We start from the raw sequence: 20,647 nt of genomic DNA on the forward strand, positions 1-20,647 counted from the left end.
CGGTGCTGTTTGGAGTTTTTAATGGCATCAGTGGCGTCATTCCTGCGTCCCCAGGGGAAGGCTGTGCCCTTCTAACTGCCCCGGTATGTTGTGTAGGAGTAGGGGCTGATCAGCAGTGGGACATGGAGCTTCTGTGTGGGGTCAGTGATGATGAAGATGACCTGAGGGAGAGTGAGGAGACAGCAGTGGGAATCCCCCTGCCATAGCAAGGCCCAGGGGAGTGCAGCCCCTTGAGCCTGGCCCCAGGCCTCAGACATGCTGTGTCACCCACCCCAGTCTCCCCACACTCCATACCTCCACGAAGGGGTAGAAGCTGGTGTGCCCCAGTCCCTGCCAGTACTCAGCTGTCTCAAAGTGCAGCTTGTAGGTGCCAGCCTTGGCCTGTTCCGGTGCCAGGAGGGACTGGCAGCGCCCATCTGCATCCGTGTGCCTGAAACCAGACCAAGGCAGTCCTGCTGTACCCCAAAACACAGCCCTGCCCCACCCCCAGACCTGCCCTGGCCAGACCCCCAAGCACCAGCCCTGCCACCAGCAAACAAACCCCAGGTAAAGGCTGGGCAGGCAGTTGTGCAGGAGCCTTTGGCCAAGCTCACAGCGCACTGGCAGCAGTGTCCCTGCCCCACTCCTACCACCCAAAGGTGCCAACAGCTCTCCTACCTCTGTGCCAGCTCCGTCCACTGTGGCCCTGGCTCCTGCAGCTGGGCCAGGCGGACAGCGAGGCCGGCTGCCGGCAGCCCCGTGGCCGTGTTCAGCACGTGGGTGGTCAGAGTGCCCTTGCCCACCTCAGCCATGCCGTCAGCCTGTGGCAGAGGGGGAAGCAGGGCTGGGACCTGTCCTGGCAGCACCGTCTGCCTTCTTGCGCTGCAGCCAAGCCCCTGCACTTCACTCTTCCCCAGAGCTGGGATATGGAAAGCCACGTCCTTCCACGTGATGCCACGGTGCTCAGCCCCAGGCACGGCGGCCACGGTGCGTGGGTGCCAGCTGCTTCCCACTAAGATGCAGGGCTCTGTGCTCACGGCAGAACCATGCTCCCTGCTCACCTGCCTGTCCTGGTGGGCCTCGGCACAGCACAGCAGCCAGCCTGGACCCAGCGAGGAAGCAGCCCTGTCCCAGCAGCCCCATCCCTGCCCACAGCGTCACGTGCGGGTGGACATTGACCCTGCCCAGCTCTCTGGAGCTGTTTGGTGTCAAGGTCAGCATTGCTGGGGGCAGCCAGGCCCCTTCTTCTCCTGGAGCTCCCAGGCTGGGACGGAACACGATTCGGGGCTGTGTCAGCAGCCGGCAGGACCAGGCAGCGTCCTTGGAGCCGGACCAGCTCCCACTGCCAGCCCGACACCAACAGCGGCTGATGTGGGGGTGCCACAGAGGCACCCCGGCAATCTTACCTGGCTGTCCTCTGTCCCACTCGGCCAGGGACCTGTGGCGGGTGCCCCCACACAAAACGCCATCCCCGGCCTCCCTTGCTGGCGCCACAGCCTCTCCCCGTGGAGCTGGCGTGGCTGGATGCCGCTATCCTGGCACGGGGCTCCCGCAGAACCGGGTGCTCCTCCCCAGCTGGGCTGAGCTGGCACGGGCGCCTTCCCAGGAGCCCCGCTGGCACCCACACTCCGGCGGCGCTGTGGCCCTGAGGCTTGCGGCCCAGAGCCTGGTGGGAAGGTGGGCCAGGAGGAGCCAAAGCACAGCTGCCATCCCAGTCTTACCTCCCACCACGGAAAGCACCTGGAGCGCATCGGTGCTGCCGCAGCCGGGCACGTGGGGCTGGCAGGAGCCAGCGCCAGCTTCACCGCAGCCTCGCCCTGCCCAGGGCACCGGGGGCTCAGCGCCTCACCTGCACCCTGATGCGGGCGGTGGCGGTGGCTCGCAGCCCGTATCCCCCCAGGTCAGCAGCCTGGATCTCCAGTGTGTATTCAGGGACCGCCTGTGGCAAAAGGCCGTGTCACCCAAAAGTGGGGGATGAGCTCGGTGGGGCTGAGTCCGGGCCTTACCTCTGCCACCAGCCCCGGCACGGCCACGGAGACCAGCCCAGAGCTGCTGTTGATGGTGAACATCCCGGGCTGGGGCTTCTCTGGCACCTGGCTCAGGATGGAATAGCTCACAACGCCATTGCTGGAGCTCACGGCGTCGTCTGCGTCGGTGGCCAGCACCCGCAGCACCGATGTGCCTGGAGCAGGTGGTTATTGCTGACCTGTCACGCAGCCCTCCAGTGCTGCCTGCCAGGGGGTGGCAGTGGTCCCACCTGGCTCAGCTCCCTCCAGCACAGAACCGTGGAAAACTGCCTGCGTGAAGACGGGCCGGTTGTCGTTCTGGTCAGTGACGGTGATGATGATCTCCATGGGGTCTTCCACGGGCTGCCCGTTGGCCGACACGGCGTGGGAGTAGAGCTGCAAGGGCACAGTCAGTGTGTGTGCAGTCCCCAGGCCTGTTCCCGTCCCGCCACAGATGCCCCCTCACTCACCACGTATTTATCCTTCTCCTCCCGGTCCAGGGGTTTTGTCACCTCCAGCCACCCCGTCTCCCGCTCGATGATGAAGACACCCGCGGGGATGGTATCCGCTCCCTGCCCCGTGATGCTGTAGAAAACCTTGGTCTCCTTGTCCTTGTTGGATTTGATCTGGCAGCAGGGCAGGAAGAGGGGGGTGAGACGTGTCCCAGTCCCCCAGGGATCCCCTGGATCCTGCCCGGTCTCCCCGGGCACACGTACCTGTGCCAGCTGCTTGGGGAAGGGTCCCTTGTCGTTCTCAGGGCAGTTGATGGGGGGGATGACCCAGTCCCTCTTGTGCCGCCGGAGGCCGTGTCCGTGCTCTGGGAAGATCAGCGTGTCCTGGGGGATGGAGAGCGGGGCTGCAGGGCCATGGAGGGACACGGCTCTGCCCGGAACCTCCCGGGGATGGCCCTGCAGCACCCCCGGCCCCACTGCGATGGTCCCACCAGCAGGAGGAGGAGGAGGGTGAAGCTGCAGGGTGCCATGGCTGCGGCTGCACTGGCTGCTCCCCCCAGGTGCCAGCCGGGAACCTTCCCTGTTGTGTCAGTGACCTTGGCCAGGAAAGCAGAACCGGCTTTCCAGAGCTGCCAGCCCCGGGGGGGTCTGGGGGCGCCGTGTGGGGGGACCCAGCACACGAGATGCTGCTCCAGGCTGGGGGGGATGATGGAGTGCAGGAACCCCCTCCGTGGCCACGGGAACCCCACTGCCGTGGGGCTGGGGGGCACACACAGCCCCCCGAGAGTTCCAGTGCACCCACAGGCGGCAAAGGGGGAGGAGGCACCCAGGGGGGCACGGGGGAATGGGGAGGGGGGCTGCTCCTGCTTGGGGCGGTGGTGGGAGGTGCCACGGGAACACCGGGAGGGACAAACGGCGGGACCGCGAAGGAGCCTGGAGATACCGGGATGCCCGGGCGTGTCCACCGGGCTGCGCTGAGGGGCTGGGGGGGACAGCGGCGGGGGACGGGGCACCGGGGGGCGGCACTGACAGACCTGGGGTGCCCGGTGGGGAGTGCCCGGTGCCCGAGAATTGCCGGGCCCTACCGGGGAGTGCCAGGGGGCTCCAAGGCGATGCCGATGGGCTCGGACCAGGGAGGTCCCCGACGGGGGTGACCAGGGAGGTGTCGCGGATTGCCGAGGGTTGCCAGGGCGTTCCAAGAGGCTACCAGGCGGTGCCCCAGGGCTCCCGGGAGGTTTTGCGGATTGACAGGAGGATTTCAGGGGGCTGCCGGGTGTGCCCGGAGGGTATTGAAGGTTCCAGTACCGGCCGGTGCCCGAGCGGTACCGGGCTGTGCCTGGATCTTGACGGGTGGGTGCCTGGGAGGTAACATGGGGTACTGGGGATCGCCGGAGGGTTTCAGGGAAATACCGGGCATGCCCCGGTGGTACCGGGGTGTTGCATCGGGGGTTGCCGGTGGTTTCCAGAGGGGTACCGCGGTGTAACGGGGGCTGCCGGGGGTGTTGTAGGGGGTGAACGCCAGGATGGAGGGTCCCGGGGGTAACTGAGGGGTCCAGGGCATTGCCAGGGAATGCCTGGGGCGTGCTGGGGCCGCTCTCCGGGGCGGGGCGGTACCTGCGCGGCCGCCGCCTCACCTGGGGCGTTGCGGGGCGGGGCGGGGCGGGACGGGACGCGGCAGGCGGCGACCGGAGAGGCGGCGGCAGCGGCGGCAACGGACGGGCCATGCGGGGGCCGCGCTCCGGGCTCTGCCCGCTCTCCATCTTCATCCTCCTCCTCCTCTCCCCGCTCCTGCCGGCGGCCGCCCTCTCCCCGGCCCCGCCGTGCGTCCTCCCGGGGCTGCGCCGCGGGCCGCTCCCCGCACCAGGTAACTCACACCGTCGGGGCGCGGCGGTACCGGGACCCCCGGAACATCCCGGGGACGGGCTGGGGCCGTGATCGGGACCGGGATCGCGGCTCCGAGCACTGGAGGGGGGCGGCAGGGCCTCCCTCACTGCCGGGATCAGGATCGCTTTTCCCCCGGTGCTGGGGCCGCTGCTTTTCGGGAGGACCTCGCAGTGCCTCGGCTGTGGGGCTGCGCCGTGGGGCTGGCTGGGCTCCTGTGGTCTAAGGCTGTGCTCCCCCCCGGGCCGTGGGGCTGGCTGTGCCCCGCGGGGCCGGCGGTGCCCGTCTGGTCTCACTGGGCTGGTGGCGGCTGATGCCAGTGCCTTTGGCCAAGCCTTGGGGCGCCCGCTGCGAGCTGGGCTGGGACCCCGCAGGGTGGGCGGCCGGCGCCGGGCTGGCAGTGGGGCTGGGTGCCCGGGGGCCACCCTTCTCCGGCTGTGGGGTGCGGGCTCTGGCTGGCCTGAGGCTGGGCAGGGGCTTGCTGCTGCCAGCTCTTGGCCCGCTGCCGGAGCTTGGCCCGGGCCCGCTGCCCTCTTCGCTCGGCGGCTCCCGGGAGACTGGGGCTGCCCGGGAACGCGGCCCGAGCCAGCGCTCATCTAATGGCCGCGGGAGCACTAAAAGCTCTCCTTGGCGGTAAGTGCTAGGGAGGGGCCTCGACCTCTGTCTGCTGTGGACACCACATCCCGTTTCACATCCCTTTTCCATCAGCTAAGCCTGCCAGGACTGGAGGTGGGCGCTGCCAGGCCCCTGCTGCGGGCACAGGCTGGGGTCTGGCCGTGCCACCGCGACCCCCGTCCGTGGGCAGCACATGGCCCCGGCACCGACCGAGCGGCTCCGCCTCGGCACCCAGCGGGCGCGGTGCCCTGTGGCCCTCCATGGAGGGACCCCGAGGACATGGTGGGGTACCCCCTGTGCCCTTCGGAGGGAACAGCAAGCCGTGCCACAGCTGGGAGCGGGGCTGGGGGCTCCCCACGGCGGGGGCTGGGGGCTTCCCCGGGCTCCCAATGCCCAGCTTGCCAGGGTGACTGATGCCCCTCCAGCCCTGTTAAAGTTCTTTATCGCGGCCATCGCGACTGGGAGGGGCCCCGGCGCTGCCCTCGGGGCACGGTTGCTGCTCCCCACACGGCCCCACCGTCGCCCTCGGGCTCGGTCCCTCCGGTGTGGAGCAGCCGTGGGGCACAGCTCTCCCTGCCCCATTCCACACCTTCCGCAGCCCCCCCGGGCCGCTCGGCCGCCCGGAGCTGGCTCAGCTCCGCTAATCCCCTAATCCTTCCCCCGGGGGGTGCGGAGCCGGGGCTGTGTCCGGCACGAGGGATGCAGCGTGGGAGGCGGGGGAGGGAGATTCAGTGCCCAACGATCTGGCCACGGGGGGTTGGGAGCCCCGAGGGGGTGACACACCGGGAGGGGGCTGGGGCAGGGCTCTGCCCGCGCAGGAATTTCCCATCATCTGTGAAACAAAGCCGAAACTTCCACCGAAACTTCCACTGCGCTCCCGTACGGCGCCCGGTGTTCCCTGCCCCGCTCCCGGTGTCCTCTTCCCCTCTTCTACCGTCCCCTGGCTCACTCCGCCTCGGCACTCTGGGGGATTGCAGGGTCCTGGAGCTGGTGGTTGCGGCTCGGGGGTGTCGGGGGAGAAGTTCCCCCCACCCCCCTGACCCCTCACCCTCGCAGGGAGCTCCGGAGGCTGCGCGGGGCCGTACAGGACGGAGGAGCCCGATGTCGGGGTGCGGGAGGACGGGGGCCCCGTGCGGCTACCGGGGCTGGGCAGGGCGCTCGCCGTACCCCCCCGAGATGCTGGTTCTCCCCGATATGCCGCTGGCCAGCCAGACCCTGGCCCAGTTCCCGCAGAGAGCAGGCGCTCCCCCCAGGTAACGCTGCACCGCATATCCCCCACCCCCTGCTCCCCCAGCCGGCTGTGCCCTCACTCACCCCCATCCCACAGGAGCTGCCCGGGGCTCGCGCTGTTCTCAGGAGGCAGAAGAGGGATTGGGTGATCCCCCCCATCAAGGTTCCTGAAAATGAGAGGGGCCCCTTCCCCAAAAAGCTGGTTCAGGTACGACACTGGGCAGTCTGGGCATGGGGGTGGGTGCTGGGGGTGCATCCCCGCTGCATCGAGCAGGGTGTGGTGGGGTGGGGGATTCTGACCTCAGCCCCTTGGTCTGTGTCTCCTCCCAGATCAAATCCAACAGGGACAGAGACACCAAGATCTTCTACAGCATCACCGGGCAGGGAGCGGACGCCCCTCCCGAGGGCATCTTCACCATTGAGAAGGAGTCGGGCTGGATGAAAGTAACGCAGCCGCTGGACCGCGAGCACATCGACAAGTACCACGTAGGTCCTTGCCTGGGGACACCAGAGGGATGTTGGGGTGCTGTGCCAGGCCCCCCACTCACACCCCACCCCGCAGCTCTTCTCCCACGCCGTGTCTGAGAACGGGAAGCCCGTGGAGGAGCCGATGGAGATCATCGTGACAGTGACGGACCAGAATGACAACAAGCCCCAGTTCACACAGGAGGTGTTCAGGGGCTCTGTGCCAGAGGGAGCTCTGCCAGGTAGGACCCCGGGCCTTGGGGAAGCTCTGCATCCCACCAGCCGTATTCCTTGGGCACAGCCTCGGCACTGTGCCCCCCAGCATCCCACTTACCTGCACACCCACATCCCCAGGCACCTCCATCATGCAGGTGACAGCCACGGATGCGGACGATGCAGTGGAGACCTACAATGGTGTCATTGCCTACTCCATCCTCAGCCAGGAGCCACGGGAGCCCCATCCCCAAATGTTCACTGTCAACCGGGCCACTGGCACCCTCAGCGTGATTGCCAGCGGCCTCGACCGGGAGGTGGGCTCTGCAGCACTGTGGGGCAGGGTCCCAGCCCCAAGCAGGGACTGACACAGTGTCTGTCTGTCTGTCTGTCTGTCTGTCCACCACAGCGTGTGCGGGAGTACACACTGACCGTGCAGGCAGCTGACCTGGATGGTGAGGGACTGACCACCACAGCGCTGGCTGTCATCGAGATCGCCGACGTCAATGACAATGCCCCCGAGTTTGACCCCAAAATGGTAATGTGGGCACCCCCACTGGTGTGATTCTCCTGGTGCCCGCTGGGCCGTGGTGCTGATGATGCCCCTCACCTGCAGTACGAGGCGGCCGTGCCGGAGAACGCGGCCGGGCAGGAGGTGGCCCGGCTGGCTGTCACCGACCTGGACGAGCCCGGCACGCCGGCGTGGCGAGCCGTCTACTCCATCCTGCGCGGCAACGACGGGGGTGCCTTTGCCATCACCACCGATCCCGCCACCAACGAGGGCATCCTCCGCACTGCCAAGGTCTTTGTCATCCCATGTCCCCCATGCTGCCCACGGAGAGTCCTGCCTGTCCCACTGTCACTGCCGGTGTCTCCCCCTCTGCCAGGGTCTGGACTATGAGGCCAAGCAGCAGTTCGTGCTCCACGTGGCAGTGGCCAACGAGGTCCCCTTCGTCGTGAAGCTGCCGATGGCCACTGCTACGGTGACTGTCACTGTAGAGGATGTCAATGAGGCCCCGGAGTTCGTGCCACCCGTGCAGCTGGCCACGGTGTCAGAGGATGTGCCCCCGGGGCAGACCCTCACAGCCTGCATGGCCCAGGACCCTGACAAGGCACAGGGCCAGACGATCAAGTGAGCGGGAACAGGGTTGGAGTGGAGGTTTGGGGGATCTCTGCTGCCCCTCGCCCTAGCACCAGCTCCCTGTGCCCCCCAGGTACCTGGTGGGGCACGACCCGGCGGGCTGGCTGGCCGTGCACCCTGAGAATGGCCTGGTGACCGCACGGGACCACCTGGACCGCGAGTCCCCCTTCGTCAAGAACAGCACCTACATAGCTGTGCTGCTGGCCGTGGATGATGGTGAGGGACATGAAAGGGCCCTTGTTCCCCCTCCCGCGTGAGGAACACGTGCTGCCATCACCAGGAAACACATCCCAACTCCAGCCTGGCCCCACCCTGCCCGGGGAACCCCAGCTCCCTGAGGATCCTGGGTTTGGGACTGCCCCTTCCAGCATCACTCCTTGCTGTTCCCACCCTTGCCCACAGCGGCTCTGTCCCTGGGAAAGCCTTGGTTTTGAGGCTCCTCCTGTCCCCATGCCTGCTTAGTCACCCATGTCCCCATGAGAGCCCTGGGTTTGGGATCCCCCCTCCAGAACTGTCCCCACCAGGCTCACCACCGGCCACGGGCACGGGCACGCTACTCCTCACCCTGCTCGATGTGAACGACAACGGCCCCGAGGCGGAGCCACGGGACATCACAGTCTGCCAGCGCAGTCCCCAGCCCCAGCTCCTCACCGTCACCGACCGGGACCTGCCCCCCAACACCGGCCCCTTCCGCGCCGAGCTCACCCACGGCTCGGGGGACAGCTGGGCTGTGGAGGTGGGGGACACAGGTATTGCAGGGGGGCTGAACATACTGTGGGGGTCCTCGGCAGAGGCAGCTGTGCCACGGCCGCATTCCTGGTGCGTTGTCCGTGAGCCCCCAATCCCACGCAGGTGACACAGTGACACTGCAGCTGGTGGCACCGCTGGAGCCAGACACCTACAGTGTGTACCTGCGGCTGCTGGACCAGCCGGGCAGAGCCCAAGTGACCATTGTCACCGCACGGGTCTGCGCCTGTGAGGGGCAGGCACAGGGCTGTCCCCAGAGGTCCCAGCCTGTCACCGCCCTGCCCTTCGTCCTCGCCACCCTGGGCGCGCTGCTGGCCCTGCTGCGTGAGTGGAGATCCTGGGGCTCCTGGGGCTGCGGGGATACCCCAGCTCTGGGCACAGAGGGGGACACATGTCCCTCCTGATGGCACTCTGCCCCTCAGTCATCCTGCTGCTGCTGCTGCTCTTCATGAGGAGGAGGAAGGTGACAAAGGAGCCGCTGCTGCTGCCTGAAGATGACACAAGGGACAACATCTTCTACTACGGGGAGGAAGGTGGCGGCGAGGAGGACCAGGTGGGTGTGGGGGTCAGGGACCTGGTGACAGCGTGAGCAACCTGACTGTGCCCCTCTCCATGTGTGTGTGTCCCCAGAACTATGACCTGCGGCAGCTGCACCGGGGGCTGGACGCCCGGCCCGAGGTGATCCGCAATGATGTGGCCCCCCCGCTCATGGCGGCCCCCCAGTACCGGCCTCGCCCCGCCAACCCCGACGAGATCGGGAACTTCATCGACGAGGTGAGTCCTGCCCCGGGAGCCTCGGGGGTGACACGTCCCTGCCTCACCGGCGCAGGGGACACAGGTGCTGAGCCCTCTGTTCCCCCAGAACCTGAAGGCGGCCGACACGGACCCCACGGCCCCCCCCTACGACTCGCTGCTGGTGTTCGACTACGAGGGCAGCGGCTCGGAGGCCACCTCGCTCAGCTCCCTCAACTCCTCCGCCTCCGACGGCGACCAGGACTACGACTACCTCAACGACTGGGGCGGCCGCTTCCGCAAGCTGGCCGAGCTCTACGGCGGCGGCGAGGAGGACGATTAGGGACCCCCAGCCTGCCTCTGCCCCCGCCTTATTGCTGCTTCTGTGCCTTGGGGGTTCCCCCTGCCGTGCCCCCTCCCCACCCCAGCGCAGCCCCCTCACCTCCTCGCCTGCATTTTTGTGGTTATTATCTATTTTTTAAGGTATGGAATGATGGCGTGTGATGCTGCAGACAAGGGGATGGGAGCCGGGTCAGTTTTAATAAAGGATTTGGTTTTTTTAGATGTTTCAGGGTCTGTGTCACTTTGTGCCCTGGAGGTCGGTGCTGCCCCTAGCCCAGCAATGACCCCGCTCCAGCCCTGTCCTCCCTTGCCCACTGCAGTGTGGAACCTCTGGCACAGCTGCAGCGTCATGCATCACTGGCCATGCAGGGCCAGTGCCCGTGCCCCCCGTCCTGGGGTGTCTTCGTCCCCAGGGGGTGTTGATGGGTATGGGCAGTGCACTGACTGCCAATCTGTCCATGGGAGTGACACTGGTGGCATTGGGCATTGCTGGTGCTAAATCTCTCCTGGCCTGGGCAGACACAGCCCTGCTGCTACCCCAACCCCCTGAGATGACCATGGGTGCTAGCATGGGTGGGCACAGCAGCCTCTGGCCTTGGCAGGACCCTAAGCTCTGAGGGTCTCCCACTGGCTCCAGGATCAGGTCCTGACACAGGATGGGGGTCCCCTTCCCCAGCTTTGGGGATGGAGGGGTATAGGGGAAGTCAGGGACTGCAGCATCCTGAGGGGCCCTTCCTGCCCGAGGGGTCCCTGGGTACGATGTTTGTCCCCTGCTGCAGAGCTGGGATCTGGGGCCGTGGCATGGGGGCACCCTGGGGTACTCCTGGCTCCTGTCACCCACCAACACCCCCTGCTCCCACTACCCTGGACGGGAGAGGCATGGAAAGCACGAGAGCTGTGTGGCTGGGGCTGGGAATATCAGAGGCTCGAGGAACAGCGGGTACCTGGGACGGGCAGAGCACCAGGCGTGTAGAGGGTACCGGGGGCTGGTGGGGTACTGGGGGTACCACGGTACCGGGGACCGTGGGAGAGAACCGCACCGGTACCGTGGGGGGTTCCCGGGTACCGGGCGTCATAGGTACCGGGAATACGGGGGTGCGGGCGGGGAGGGACCGCCTCCCGTCGGGGCGGGACGGGGCGGTTCTCGGCGGGGCCGACACCTGCGAGGAGGGATCGGGAGGGGACCGGACGCACCTGCGACTCCGCGGCGGCAGCGCCCGATCCCTCCGGCACCAACCGGCACCGGCTATGGGGCGGCGGGCGGGCTGCTCCGTCCCTCTCTGCCTCCTCTTGCTCCTGCTCCAGGTGAGCCACGGAATGGGGCGGCAGGACCCCGCCTAGGACCCCGCCGAGACCCTGCCCGGGGCAGCGGGACCTTGCTCGGGACCCTGCCCGGTGCTAACGAATCTCTCCGGGCAGAGCGGGCAGCGGCTGTGCCAGCGAGCAGCGTCGTGCCAGCCCGGCTTCGCCGCCGAGACCTTCACCCTGACGGTGCCGCGGGACGGCGTGGCGGCGGGACGGGCACTGGGACGGGGTAAGGACACGGGGACAACCGGGTGTGGGGACAGGGTGGCTGTGGGATGAGGACGGGACTATGGGTACAGGGGGGTGTGTGGGACAGGGACGGCCAGTGGGGGACATAAAGCCGTGTCTCCGTGCCCGAGTGGTGCTGGCGCGGCCACGGGGATGGGGCCGTGGGGACAGGGCTGTGGCAGCGGGGACAGTGCCATGACGGTGGGGACAGGCTCGCTGCGGTGGCAGGTGGCATGGGGGACAGAGCCTGGTGTGTCCACACGCAGCGGAGGGGCCACACTGCTGGTCCCAGCGCAGGCAGCCGTCGGGGGTCCTGGCACGGCGGGACGGTGCCGTGGCGCGGGGGCCGCGGCAGCCGCTCCCCGGGGCGCGCCGGCGCGGGCGGCGCTGACTCAGGCACCGCAGACCTGTCGGGGCCGGCAGCCTGGGGTGTGGGGCACGCAGGCGCCTGCCCTGCCCCGTGCCTCGCCTGGCACCCGGGGTTCACCATGGTGAGCCCCGCTTTGGACCCACTGTGTAGGCCGCCAGGCCAGCTCTTGGCATGGGGATGGGCACCAGGATGGGCTCCTGGGCTTTTGGGGATGTTGGTGTCCCACTGTGTTGGCATTAATGCCCTGTTCTGGCATGGCAAGGGGGCACTGGGGACTCATGTGCTGGGGATCTGCTGCCACTCTGGGACCCCCAAAAGAGACTCCGTGGGCTCTGGGGCTGTGTGCAGTGGTTGTCACCATCTGCACCAGTTCGTGGCTGAGACTGGTGCTGGCACTGCAGTGTGTGTGCCAGGGTGGCCAGGTGGGCAAAGGGCTGAGGGGTAATGAGCACCCAGTGCTGCACCCAGGCTCCCAAACATCCTCAGCTCTGTAATGGCTTCGCCTGGGAGAGCCAGGAATTGGACCCTGCCCCATACCCCAGGAATTGTGTTTGTTTGCCTTGTGGTTGATCATTAACGTGCACAAGTTGATGTCCATCAGGGCTGGGCCTGATACGAGGGGGGGGGGTGACGGGCAGCCCTGTGACTTCCCTGCAGCACCGAGACCTGCTGGAAATCCTCTGTCCCAGCACCAGCACTTTCAGCTTTGGGTTCCGGGCACAGTCAGGGCGTGGGAGGAAGGAAGGGACCGTCTGCCCTTGAGGCCTGTGTGGCACCCAGTGATTCACAGCTGTGCCACAGTAATGCCACCTGTGGGGTGGCTGAGCCTGGTGGATGCCAGGCCGTGCTGGGCCATGGAGCACCCCAAAGCTTGCAGCCAGGCTGACGATCCGGCCTGTAATTAGCTTGATGAGTTGAGAACTGTGTTTTCCCTCCAACAGGCCCAGACAAGCCCCACGCGGCGCCTGGGCGGCGAACAGCAACACCTGCGTGGGGGCTGCGGCACCGCCAGGGCCCTGCTCCGTGGGTCGGGGGGCTCTGGGGTGGTGGGCATGTGGTGGGGGCTGGGATAGTGCCCCTCAATCCTGGGTGGAGAAACCTCGAGAGTCTGAAGTCACAGCGAAACTGGGGTGACGTCAGTGGGATGTGTCACCCGCAGCACCTTCACCCTGGGGTGAGCCCCCTGCCCTGTACAGCTGCATGTGTGCAACACACGGGGTGGTGGCACTGCAGGGATGGATGGGGACACCCTGCTCTGCCTGTGCCCAGTCCCACTGAGACCTCACAGGACATGAGGTGGCTTTGGGGGCCTGCCCTGATCCCCTGTGTGGGGTCTCAGCCCCACACCCAGTTTGGCAGCCTGGTTGTACCAGTCTGGTTGTCCCAGTGTTCTGTAGATGGTAGTGGGGGGGGGATCCCCCTTGAAGTGGGGGGATCCCCCTGAAGGACTCTCTTGAGTTCTTCTTTTCTCCCACCCCCATCATTCCCAGGAGAGGGCCCCCCTTCCACCCCCCCAGCTCGCAGCCCCGGGGAGAGGAGGGCTGGGGCCAGCCCTCCTTCAGCCGAGCTGGAAAAACAGGTTGTGCACAGCCAGGTGGGAAGGGGGGGAGTTGGAGGGGGAGAGCGGGAAGGGGGGAGCGGGTTCTGAGCACCCTCCTGGAAGCCAGTGCGAGCTGAGCACTGAGCGCTCACTGCACGCAGTGTGGGGCTGGGGGCCCCGTGCCGCCCCTCCTGCACCCACCGGGCCCCGAGCCAGGCCGAGCGCTGGGGCTGCGCCCGCGGCTGCCTCTCCTTCCCCGCCTGCCCCGGCACGCTCCTGCCCAGCCGGCCGCACCGGCTCCGCCCGCCCTGCCCGGGGGTCCTGCCGCGGGGCTGGCATCGCACCGGCGGCTCCTCCCGGGCCGGCTCGGGGGCACCGTGGTGGGCAGGGGGGCAGCGATCGTACCCCCTTGCATCCCGCAGCCAGCCCGCATTCCTGGGCTGCTCGTGGGCTGATGTAACCCACGGCTCCGTTCCCTTCCCTCCGTCCGGCGGTGCCTCCTTGCCCACCCCGGCACGGCCCCTGCCGGGGCGCGGGTCAGCCGGGGCGGCGGTGCCAGGGCTGGCTCCGGGGCCTGGGTGCCGCTGGCTCGCACAACCCTCTCCCAGACAAAGGCTGTTTGTTCGGGAGCGCGGCCCGGCTCATGTGATGCCCGCTGACCGCTGCCTCGTGGCGGCCCAGCTCTGCCGCGCCCAGCCGGGTGCCCAGCTAGTGACATCGGGCCCCGCCTGCCCGCTGAACCTGAGATTGGGGGTCCCAGAGCTACCTGGGCAGGCTGAGGGGCCTGACTGCCAGGACACTGGTGCCAGTGCAGGTGGATGGCTGCTGCCCTTGTTTTTATTGAAAAAGCAGCTGGAGCAGCATGGGCACAGTGGTGGTGACATGCTATGCCTGGGGACATGCTGTGCCACGGGGATACACCCATATGGGGATGTGCTGTGCCTGGTGCCATGCCATATATGGTGCTGGGGACTGGGACATGCTGTGCCAGGTGCCACTTGCTCCACTGTCACTGTCCGGCAGGGGTCCTCTGGCACAGTAGGTCCTGCCATGTCCCATCCTGGACCAAGACCAGAGCAAGGATGCACTGTGTGTTGTACCCAGGATGAAATCCTGGCAGGGCATCTGTCACTGTGTGTGGAGCATCCCTACCACTGCTGTGACCCCACACCCCAGGCTGCTGAAGTGGGGCTGTGCTGTGTGTGCCCATGTCCCCAGAACCCTCTGCCACTCAGTCCCTTGTCCCCAGTGAACTTTGTGGACTGTGGCGAGCCACGCCGTGCCGCCTTCCTCCCGGATGACACGCGCTTCAAGGTGAGCAGGGATGGCATTGTCTCTGCCACCCGGCCCCTGCAGCTCCAGCAGCGGGAGATCACCTTTGCTGTGCACACCTGGGACACCATGGGCAAGAAGCATTCAGCCAAGGTGACCCTGCGCCAGCGGTGGCACCAGCACCGACACCACGAGCGGGTGCAGCAGGTAAAGCACAGACCCACTCCCTGGGTCACAGCAGCTCCCGTCTCTGGTGCAGAGGGCTCAGCTGCAGAGGGCACTGAGCAGAGCCACTGTCCCAACAGGACACAGTGCCGGACACGCTGATCTTCCCGGAGCACGGACACGGCCTCCGGCGGCACAAGAGGGATTGGGTCATCCCCCCCATCAACTGCCCTGAGAATGAGCGGGGGCCCTTCCCCAAGAAGCTGGTGCAGGTATGTGTCCCCACAAGAACCAGGCAGGGTGCAGGGGTGTCCCCAGAGTGCTGGGACATGTCTCCACCCCCCTCTTCCTGCCCTGCTGCCAGATCAAATCCAACAAGGACAAGGAGACCAAGGTTTTCTACAGCATCACGGGGCAGGGAGCGGATACCATCCCCGCGGGTGTCTTCATCATCGAGCGGGAGACGGGGTGGCTGGAGGTGACAAAACCCCTGGACCGGGAGGAGAAGGATAAATACGTGGTGAGTGAGGGGGCATCTGTGGCGGGACGGGAACAGCCCTGGGGACTGCACACACACTGACTGTGCCCTTGCAGCTCTACTCCCACGCCGTGTCGGCCAACGGGCAGCCCGTGGAAGACCCCATGGAGATCATCATCACCGTCACTGACCAGAACGACAACCGGCCCGTCTTCACCCAGCAAGTCTTTGTTGGCTACATTGAGGAGAATGCAAAGCCGGGTACGTGGGGACTCAGCTGGGGCCACACAGAGCCCTGAGAGCAAGCAGTGCCAGGGTGTCTGGTGGATTCTGTCTCATCATTAAAATCTCCCTGGCTTGTCCCCGTGTCCAGGCACATCTGTGATGACCGTGAACGCTACGGATGCAGATGATGCGATCAATGTGAACAATGGCATCATCGGCTACTCCATCCTCAGCGAGGAGCCCAAGGGTGCACAGCGGATGTTCACCATCAATGCCGAGAAGGGCATCATCAGTGTCATTGGCACAGGACTGGACCGGGAGGTGGGCACCTTGCCACAGCCCAAGGGAACCTGCATCTATTCCACAGTGCAATGTGCCATGGGGAGAATGGGATACTGCAGCCCTGGGGTCCATCTGGTTTCGGGATGTGACATCTCTGGGTCACTGTCCCTGGCTGTAGGGATGTCTACTGCCTTAAGCCCACCAGGAGCTATGCTGGGAACACTCCAGGAACCCCCAGCCTTGCTGAGCCCTGGCGTGGGTACAGTGCCAGCCCCTTGGGTGGCCAGCTGGGACATTGGCTGCCTCTGTGCCAGCAGGAAACAGTGAAGCTGGAGAAGGGTGGAGGAGCAGGCAGGTGATACCTGGAGGAGGGGAACACCCCAGTCCCCACCAGCCCTAACTGGGGTGATTTTGCTCTGCAGACTACTCCCAACTACACACTGATCATCCAGGCTGCAGACCAGGAAGGCACTGGCCTGACCAACACTGCCACTGCCATCATCAAAGTCACTGATGCCAACGACAACCCTCCCGTCTTCAACCCTGCCATGGTACCACCCAGCCCCAGCCACTGCCCTCCCCAGCCATCGTGGCACAAGCCCCCTCCTGGGGTGTCTGGGGCCACATGGGTGACTGTCCCTGTCCCATCTTGCAGTACGAGGGGTTAGTGGATGAGAACCAGGTGGGGGTGCTGGTGATCCGGCTGCATGTGACAGACCAGGACCTGCCAGGCTCCCCGGCCTGGCGCGCCGTCTACCGCATCCAGAGCGGGGACCCGCAGGGCGACTTCGAGATCACCACTGACCCCAAAACGAACGATGGGCTCCTGAAAACTGCCAAGGTGGGTCCTGCTGCCGCATGGTTGCCTCAGCACCAGCTGACTCCCTGCTGGCACTACCCGCCTTCTCTCCCACCCCCAGGGCCTGGATTATGAGACCCAGAACCGGTACAAGCTCGTGGTGTCAGTGGAGAACGAGGCCCCCTTCACCGTGGCCCTGAATCCTGCCACAGCCAATGTCCTGGTGGTGGTCACGGACGTGAATGAAGCCCCGATCTTCAAACCCCCGGTCAAGCAGGTGGAGGTGATGGAGGATGTGCCAGTGGGATACCAGGTCACCTCCTACACAGCCCAGGACCCCGACAAGGACCAGAGACAGAAAATCACGTGAGTGGAGGGTGATGGTGGCAGGGGCTTTGCTGGGATGTCCGAGGGGCTGCGCTGCACCGTGTGCCCCTTCCTCTCCCCCTGCTGACCCCTGGCTGCCCCCAGGTATCGCATGGGCAGCGACCCCGCGGGGTGGTTGGCCATTGACTCTGAGAACGGCATCGTTACGGCAGCCCAGCCACTGGACCGGGAGTCGGCACATGCCATCAACAGCACCTACAAGGCCATCATCCTGGCCATAGACAACGGTGAGGACGGCCAGCTGCTGCCCCCGTGTCCATCTCCATGTCTCCCATGGGGTGCAGGCCCCTCCCTGGGTGCCTGGCTGACTCTTAGTCCCACAGGGTCACCAAACTATGCCACCGGCACGGGGACACTGATCCTCCTGCTTCAGGATGTGAATGACAACGGGCCTGTGCCAGATCCCCGGAGCTTCGACATCTGCAACCAGCAGCCTGAGGAGCAGACGCTGAAGATCATCGACAAGGACCTGCCCCCCAACACTCACCCCTTCAAGGCAGAGCTGATGCACGGCTCTGGCAGCAACTGGACTGCCAGTGTGGTGCAACCAGGTGGGTGCCACCTGCTCTGGTGCTGGGCCCTGCAATGAGCACTAGGCTGGGGACCTGCCATGGGGCAAAGTCCTGTGCCAGTGCCAAGGGTGCTCCGAGCCCAGAACTGGGAAAAGGGCTGGAGCACCAGGAGCGGCTGAGGGAGCTGGGGAGGCTCAAGAGGAGCCTTCTCACTCTCCACAGCTTACTGGCAGGAGGGTGCAGCCAGGTGAGGGTCAGGATCTGCCCCTAAGATACAGGACAAGGGGAAACAACCTCAAGTTGTGCCAGGAAAGATTTAGGTTGGATATTGGGGAAAATTCATTAATGGAAAAGGTGCTCAGGCATTGGAAGAGGCTGCCCAGGGCAGTGGTGGAATCCCCATCCTTAGAGGGATTTAAGAGCTGTGTGAATGTGGCACTTGTGGAAATGAGTCAGTGGTGGCCTTGGCAGTGCTGGAGGATGGCTAGACTCAATAATCTTGGAGACCTTTTCTAACCCAAATGATTCTGTGGTTCACCAAGACGAGGTGAAGCTGAGCATGAAGAAGGAGCTGGAGCCAGGCGAGTACAGCATCTTCCTGAAGCTGCTGGATGCGCAGGGCAAGGAGCAGATCACACAGGTGCGAGCCCAGGTGTGCAGCTGTGAGGGGCCAGCCAAGAACTGCGAGCGGCGAGCATTCATCTCCGGTGGCATGGGCGTGCCCGCCATCCTGGGCATCCTGGGGGGCATCCTGGCCCTGCTCAGTGAGTACCCAGGAACGAAGACGGGAGGGACAGAGTGCGGGTCACCCTTTCCCTGCTGCCCTGACACCCCCTCCCTGTACCTGCAGTCCTCCTGCTGCTGCTGCTGCTCTTCGCAAGGAGGAGGAAGGTGGTGAAGGAACCACTGCTCCCACCTGAGGATGACATGAGGGACAACGTGTACCACTATGACGAGGAGGGCGGTGGCGAGGAGGACCAGGTGGGATGGCTGTGCTTGCTGGACCCTGCCCACCGAGTGGTGGTGGCGGTGCCCATGGCTGTCCCTCAAGCCTTGACTCCTCCTGTCCCCCCAGGACTACGACCTGAGCCAGCTGCACCGGGGGCTGGACGCCCGGCCCGAGGTGATCCGCAATGACGTGGCCCCCCCGCTCATGGCGGCCCCCCAGTACCGGCCTCGCCCCGCCAACCCCGACGAGATCGGGAACTTCATCGACGAGGTGAGTCCTGCCCCGGGAGCCTCAGGGGTGACACGTCCCTGCCTCACCGGCGCAGGGGACACAGGTGCTGAGCCCTCTGTTCCCCCAGAACCTGAAGGCGGCCGACACGGACCCCACGGCCCCCCCCTACGACTCGCTGCTGGTGTTCGACTACGAGGGCAGCGGCTCGGAGGCCACCTCGCTCAGCTCCCTCAACTCCTCCGCCTCCGACGGCGACCAGGACTACGACTACCTCAACGACTGGGGCGGCCGCTTCCGCAAGCTGGCCGAGCTCTACGGCGGCGGCGAGGAGGACGATTAGGGACCCCCAGCCCGCTGCTGCCACCTCATTTCACAGGACTGACGTCGGTCTCCAGGGTGGCCAAACCCCCTCCAACACCTCCTGAACCCCGTGCCCGTGTCTCCCTCAATGAGAAAAGCTCAGGCTCACTGGGGATGGGGGGTTTTGGGGTAGTCTGGGTGTTTCCTGGCCCCCTTGGCTCCAGGGCATGGAACAGTTTAGTCCATTCCCTATCCTGGAACTGAGGTGCTCCCAGTTGTGGGGGGCAGGACCATGTTCTTCTTCCCTTTTCCATGATGGGAAAAAGGGTTTCTTTGGTGGTCTCCAAAATACCTCGTGCTCCCAGCTCCAGACAAGCTCAGATCTTGAACCTAGTGATGGAGAAGTGGAATGAGGCATTCAATCAATACAGACCAAAGATGAACCATCACAGGGAATTGTATTTACTACAGTATGTACAGGCAGATTTCTATTTTTCTGTATCCCAGATTGTGGTATGATTTCCTCCCATGTTGTGCCAGTTGGAATTAGCCTGCAGTCATTGAAAGGTGCTTTCCATAATCAAAGGGCTTTCCCAAAATCCTGACCTCTGAGTTTAGCTGTTGTCACGGTTTGTATTTTTTATCATGGGAAAAGGGTCTGATGCGAGCTGGGAAACCAGCAGTGGCCAAATGTTGATTGCGCATGGTTTTTATATAAAATTGAAATAAAAAATTGTTTTAAGAAAACCAAAGACTCGTCTGTGTGTGAGGCTCTGCCGGTGCTCAAAGGCTTTACCTGCTGCGCAAGTGTGGCCATGGCCCTCTCCACAGGGAAAGCAGAATCACGGAATGTGGAAACCCAGGACACCAGGAATATTTCTGTCTGCTCTGGGGTGTCCTGATCTCCAAGGGAGCACTGACTTTGATCCTCATTCACGGAGAAAACTTCGAAAGCCTCAAGGTAAACTAGAAACCACGAAAGTGTGAAATAGATTGTAGAGAGTAGCGTAGTATGTCACATGGGTAAAAAATTTAGGTTTTAAGATTTTTAGCATGTTATAGATGGTTTCTAGATGGAGGATATAGGGTGTTGTCTCGAATTTCTTTCTTCTTCCTCTTTTTTCTTGGGTTTAGGTGGATCTTGTAATTTGTTAGAAAAATCTGCATTGTGGGTCTTTAGGGGTCAGTTAATGGGTTAGAAAGGAAAATAATATAGGTGCCACTTCTTAATTGGGTAGCTTAGTTTTTGATTAGACTTAAAAGGCCTTGTAACAGGAGACTGTTAGCCATTTTTGTGCTGTTTTTTCTGCACACAGAATCTGGTGCAGACAGCATGCTGAAGTTTTCATAAGGTATCAATAAACAGAGGCTGAAGACCCAAATAGTGCAATGCATCTCTCGTTCCTGACACAGAACTGCTCCAGGAGGGTCTGGGGTCCAGAGCCCCCAGGGAGTTGCACAACTCGGGACCTGCAAACTCACAACGGAATGGTTAGAACTGGAAGAAACCTTAAGGATCATCCATCTCCCGCCTTGCCATGAGCAGGGACACCTCGCACTGCTCCAGGCTGCTCCGAGCCCCAGTGCGCAACCTGGCCTTGGGCACTGCCAGGGGTCCGGGGGTGCTCTGGGCACCTGCCAGGGCCTCGTCGCTGTCAAGTGAGAAGGATTCCGTCCCAGCACTGCGGCAGTGGAAGCCGTTTCACCGCCCGGCGCTGTCCCCAGCCCCGGCCGGCCCCCGGCCCCCCGGCCGCCCTCTCCTCCGTTCCCACCTCCCAAGATGGCGGCGGCCCCTCCCCTC

General features: G+C 64.6%; 3 protein-coding genes across 3 annotated transcripts; 2 read left to right on the forward strand and 1 right to left on the reverse strand.

The window, feature by feature from the left end:
• Positions 1-3: 3 nt before the first annotated feature.
• On the reverse strand, positions 4-3,044 carry LOC110468794 (cadherin-1). Its single transcript, XM_021526914.3, has 9 exons — positions 2,929-3,044; positions 2,702-2,821; positions 2,456-2,611; positions 2,237-2,381; positions 1,986-2,161; positions 1,829-1,918; positions 658-800; positions 295-430; positions 4-161 (listed from the first exon to the last, which is right to left on the reverse strand). The coding sequence occupies exons 1-9, from the start codon at positions 2,965-2,967 to the stop codon at positions 72-74; spliced, it is 1,095 nt and encodes a 364-aa protein (XP_021382589.2). The 5' UTR covers positions 2,968-3,044; the 3' UTR covers positions 4-71.
• Positions 3,045-4,112: 1,068 nt separating this feature from the next.
• LOC144247071 (B-cadherin-like) lies at positions 4,113-10,025 on the forward strand. The gene is made up of 15 exons (XM_077786401.2): positions 4,113-4,301; positions 5,990-6,186; positions 6,261-6,371; positions 6,494-6,649; positions 6,726-6,870; positions 6,983-7,158; positions 7,251-7,379; positions 7,458-7,643; positions 7,729-7,973; positions 8,056-8,198; positions 8,507-8,731; positions 8,835-9,053; positions 9,152-9,282; positions 9,360-9,503; positions 9,592-10,025. Exons 1-15 carry the CDS (start codon positions 4,160-4,162, stop codon positions 9,802-9,804), a joined length of 2,562 nt encoding a protein of 853 aa, XP_077642527.1. The 5' UTR covers positions 4,113-4,159; the 3' UTR covers positions 9,805-10,025.
• Positions 10,026-10,961: 936 nt separating this feature from the next.
• On the forward strand, positions 10,962-19,598 carry LOC110468793 (cadherin-1). Its single transcript, XM_031505876.3, has 16 exons — positions 10,962-11,108; positions 11,223-11,337; positions 14,496-14,725; positions 14,824-14,955; positions 15,048-15,203; positions 15,278-15,422; positions 15,535-15,707; positions 16,091-16,219; positions 16,324-16,509; positions 16,589-16,833; positions 16,939-17,081; positions 17,178-17,405; positions 17,909-18,130; positions 18,217-18,347; positions 18,442-18,585; positions 18,674-19,598. Exons 1-16 carry the CDS (start codon positions 11,052-11,054, stop codon positions 18,884-18,886), a joined length of 2,649 nt encoding a protein of 882 aa, XP_031361736.2. The 5' UTR covers positions 10,962-11,051; the 3' UTR covers positions 18,887-19,598.
• Positions 19,599-20,647: the final 1,049 nt, after the last annotated feature.

This window comes from Lonchura striata, chromosome 11 (assembly GCF_050655825.1).
Source record: "Lonchura striata isolate lonStrDom1 chromosome 11, ASM5065582v1, whole genome shotgun sequence".
NCBI lineage: Eukaryota > Metazoa > Chordata > Aves > Passeriformes > Estrildidae > Lonchura > Lonchura striata.

What these genes read in the sequence shown, in the direction of transcription:
- LOC110468793 (XM_031505876.3), top strand. Translation starts at nt 11,052, where the DNA reads ATGGGGCGGCGGGCGGGCTGCTCCGTCCCTCTCTGCCTCCTCTTGCTC. An exon ending in TCCTCTTGCTCCTGCTCCAG is followed by an intron (nt 11,109 to 11,222) that starts GTGAGCCACGGA and finishes CTCTCCGGGCAG; the next exon opens with AGCGGGCAGCGGCTGTGCCA. An exon ending in ACCACGAGCGGGTGCAGCAG is followed by an intron (nt 14,726 to 14,823) that starts GTAAAGCACAGA and finishes CTGTCCCAACAG; the next exon opens with GACACAGTGCCGGACACGCT.
- LOC144247071 (XM_077786401.2), top strand. Translation starts at nt 4,160, where the DNA reads ATGCGGGGGCCGCGCTCCGGGCTCTGCCCGCTCTCCATCTTCATCCTC. An exon ending in CGGGCCGCTCCCCGCACCAG is followed by an intron (nt 4,302 to 5,989) that starts GTAACTCACACC and finishes TCACCCTCGCAG; the next exon opens with GGAGCTCCGGAGGCTGCGCG. An exon ending in TCCCCAAAAAGCTGGTTCAG is followed by an intron (nt 6,372 to 6,493) that starts GTACGACACTGG and finishes GTCTCCTCCCAG; the next exon opens with ATCAAATCCAACAGGGACAG.
- LOC110468794 (XM_021526914.3), bottom strand. Translation starts at nt 2,967, where the DNA reads ATGGCACCCTGCAGCTTCACCCTCCTCCTCCTCCTGCTG. An exon ending in GCTGGAGGGAGCTGAGCCAG is followed by an intron (nt 2,162 to 2,236) that starts GTGGGACCACTG and finishes CACCTGCTCCAG; the next exon opens with GCACATCGGTGCTGCGGGTG. An exon ending in TGGACGGAGCTGGCACAGAG is followed by an intron (nt 431 to 657) that starts GTAGGAGAGCTG and finishes GTCTGGTTTCAG; the next exon opens with GCACACGGATGCAGATGGGC.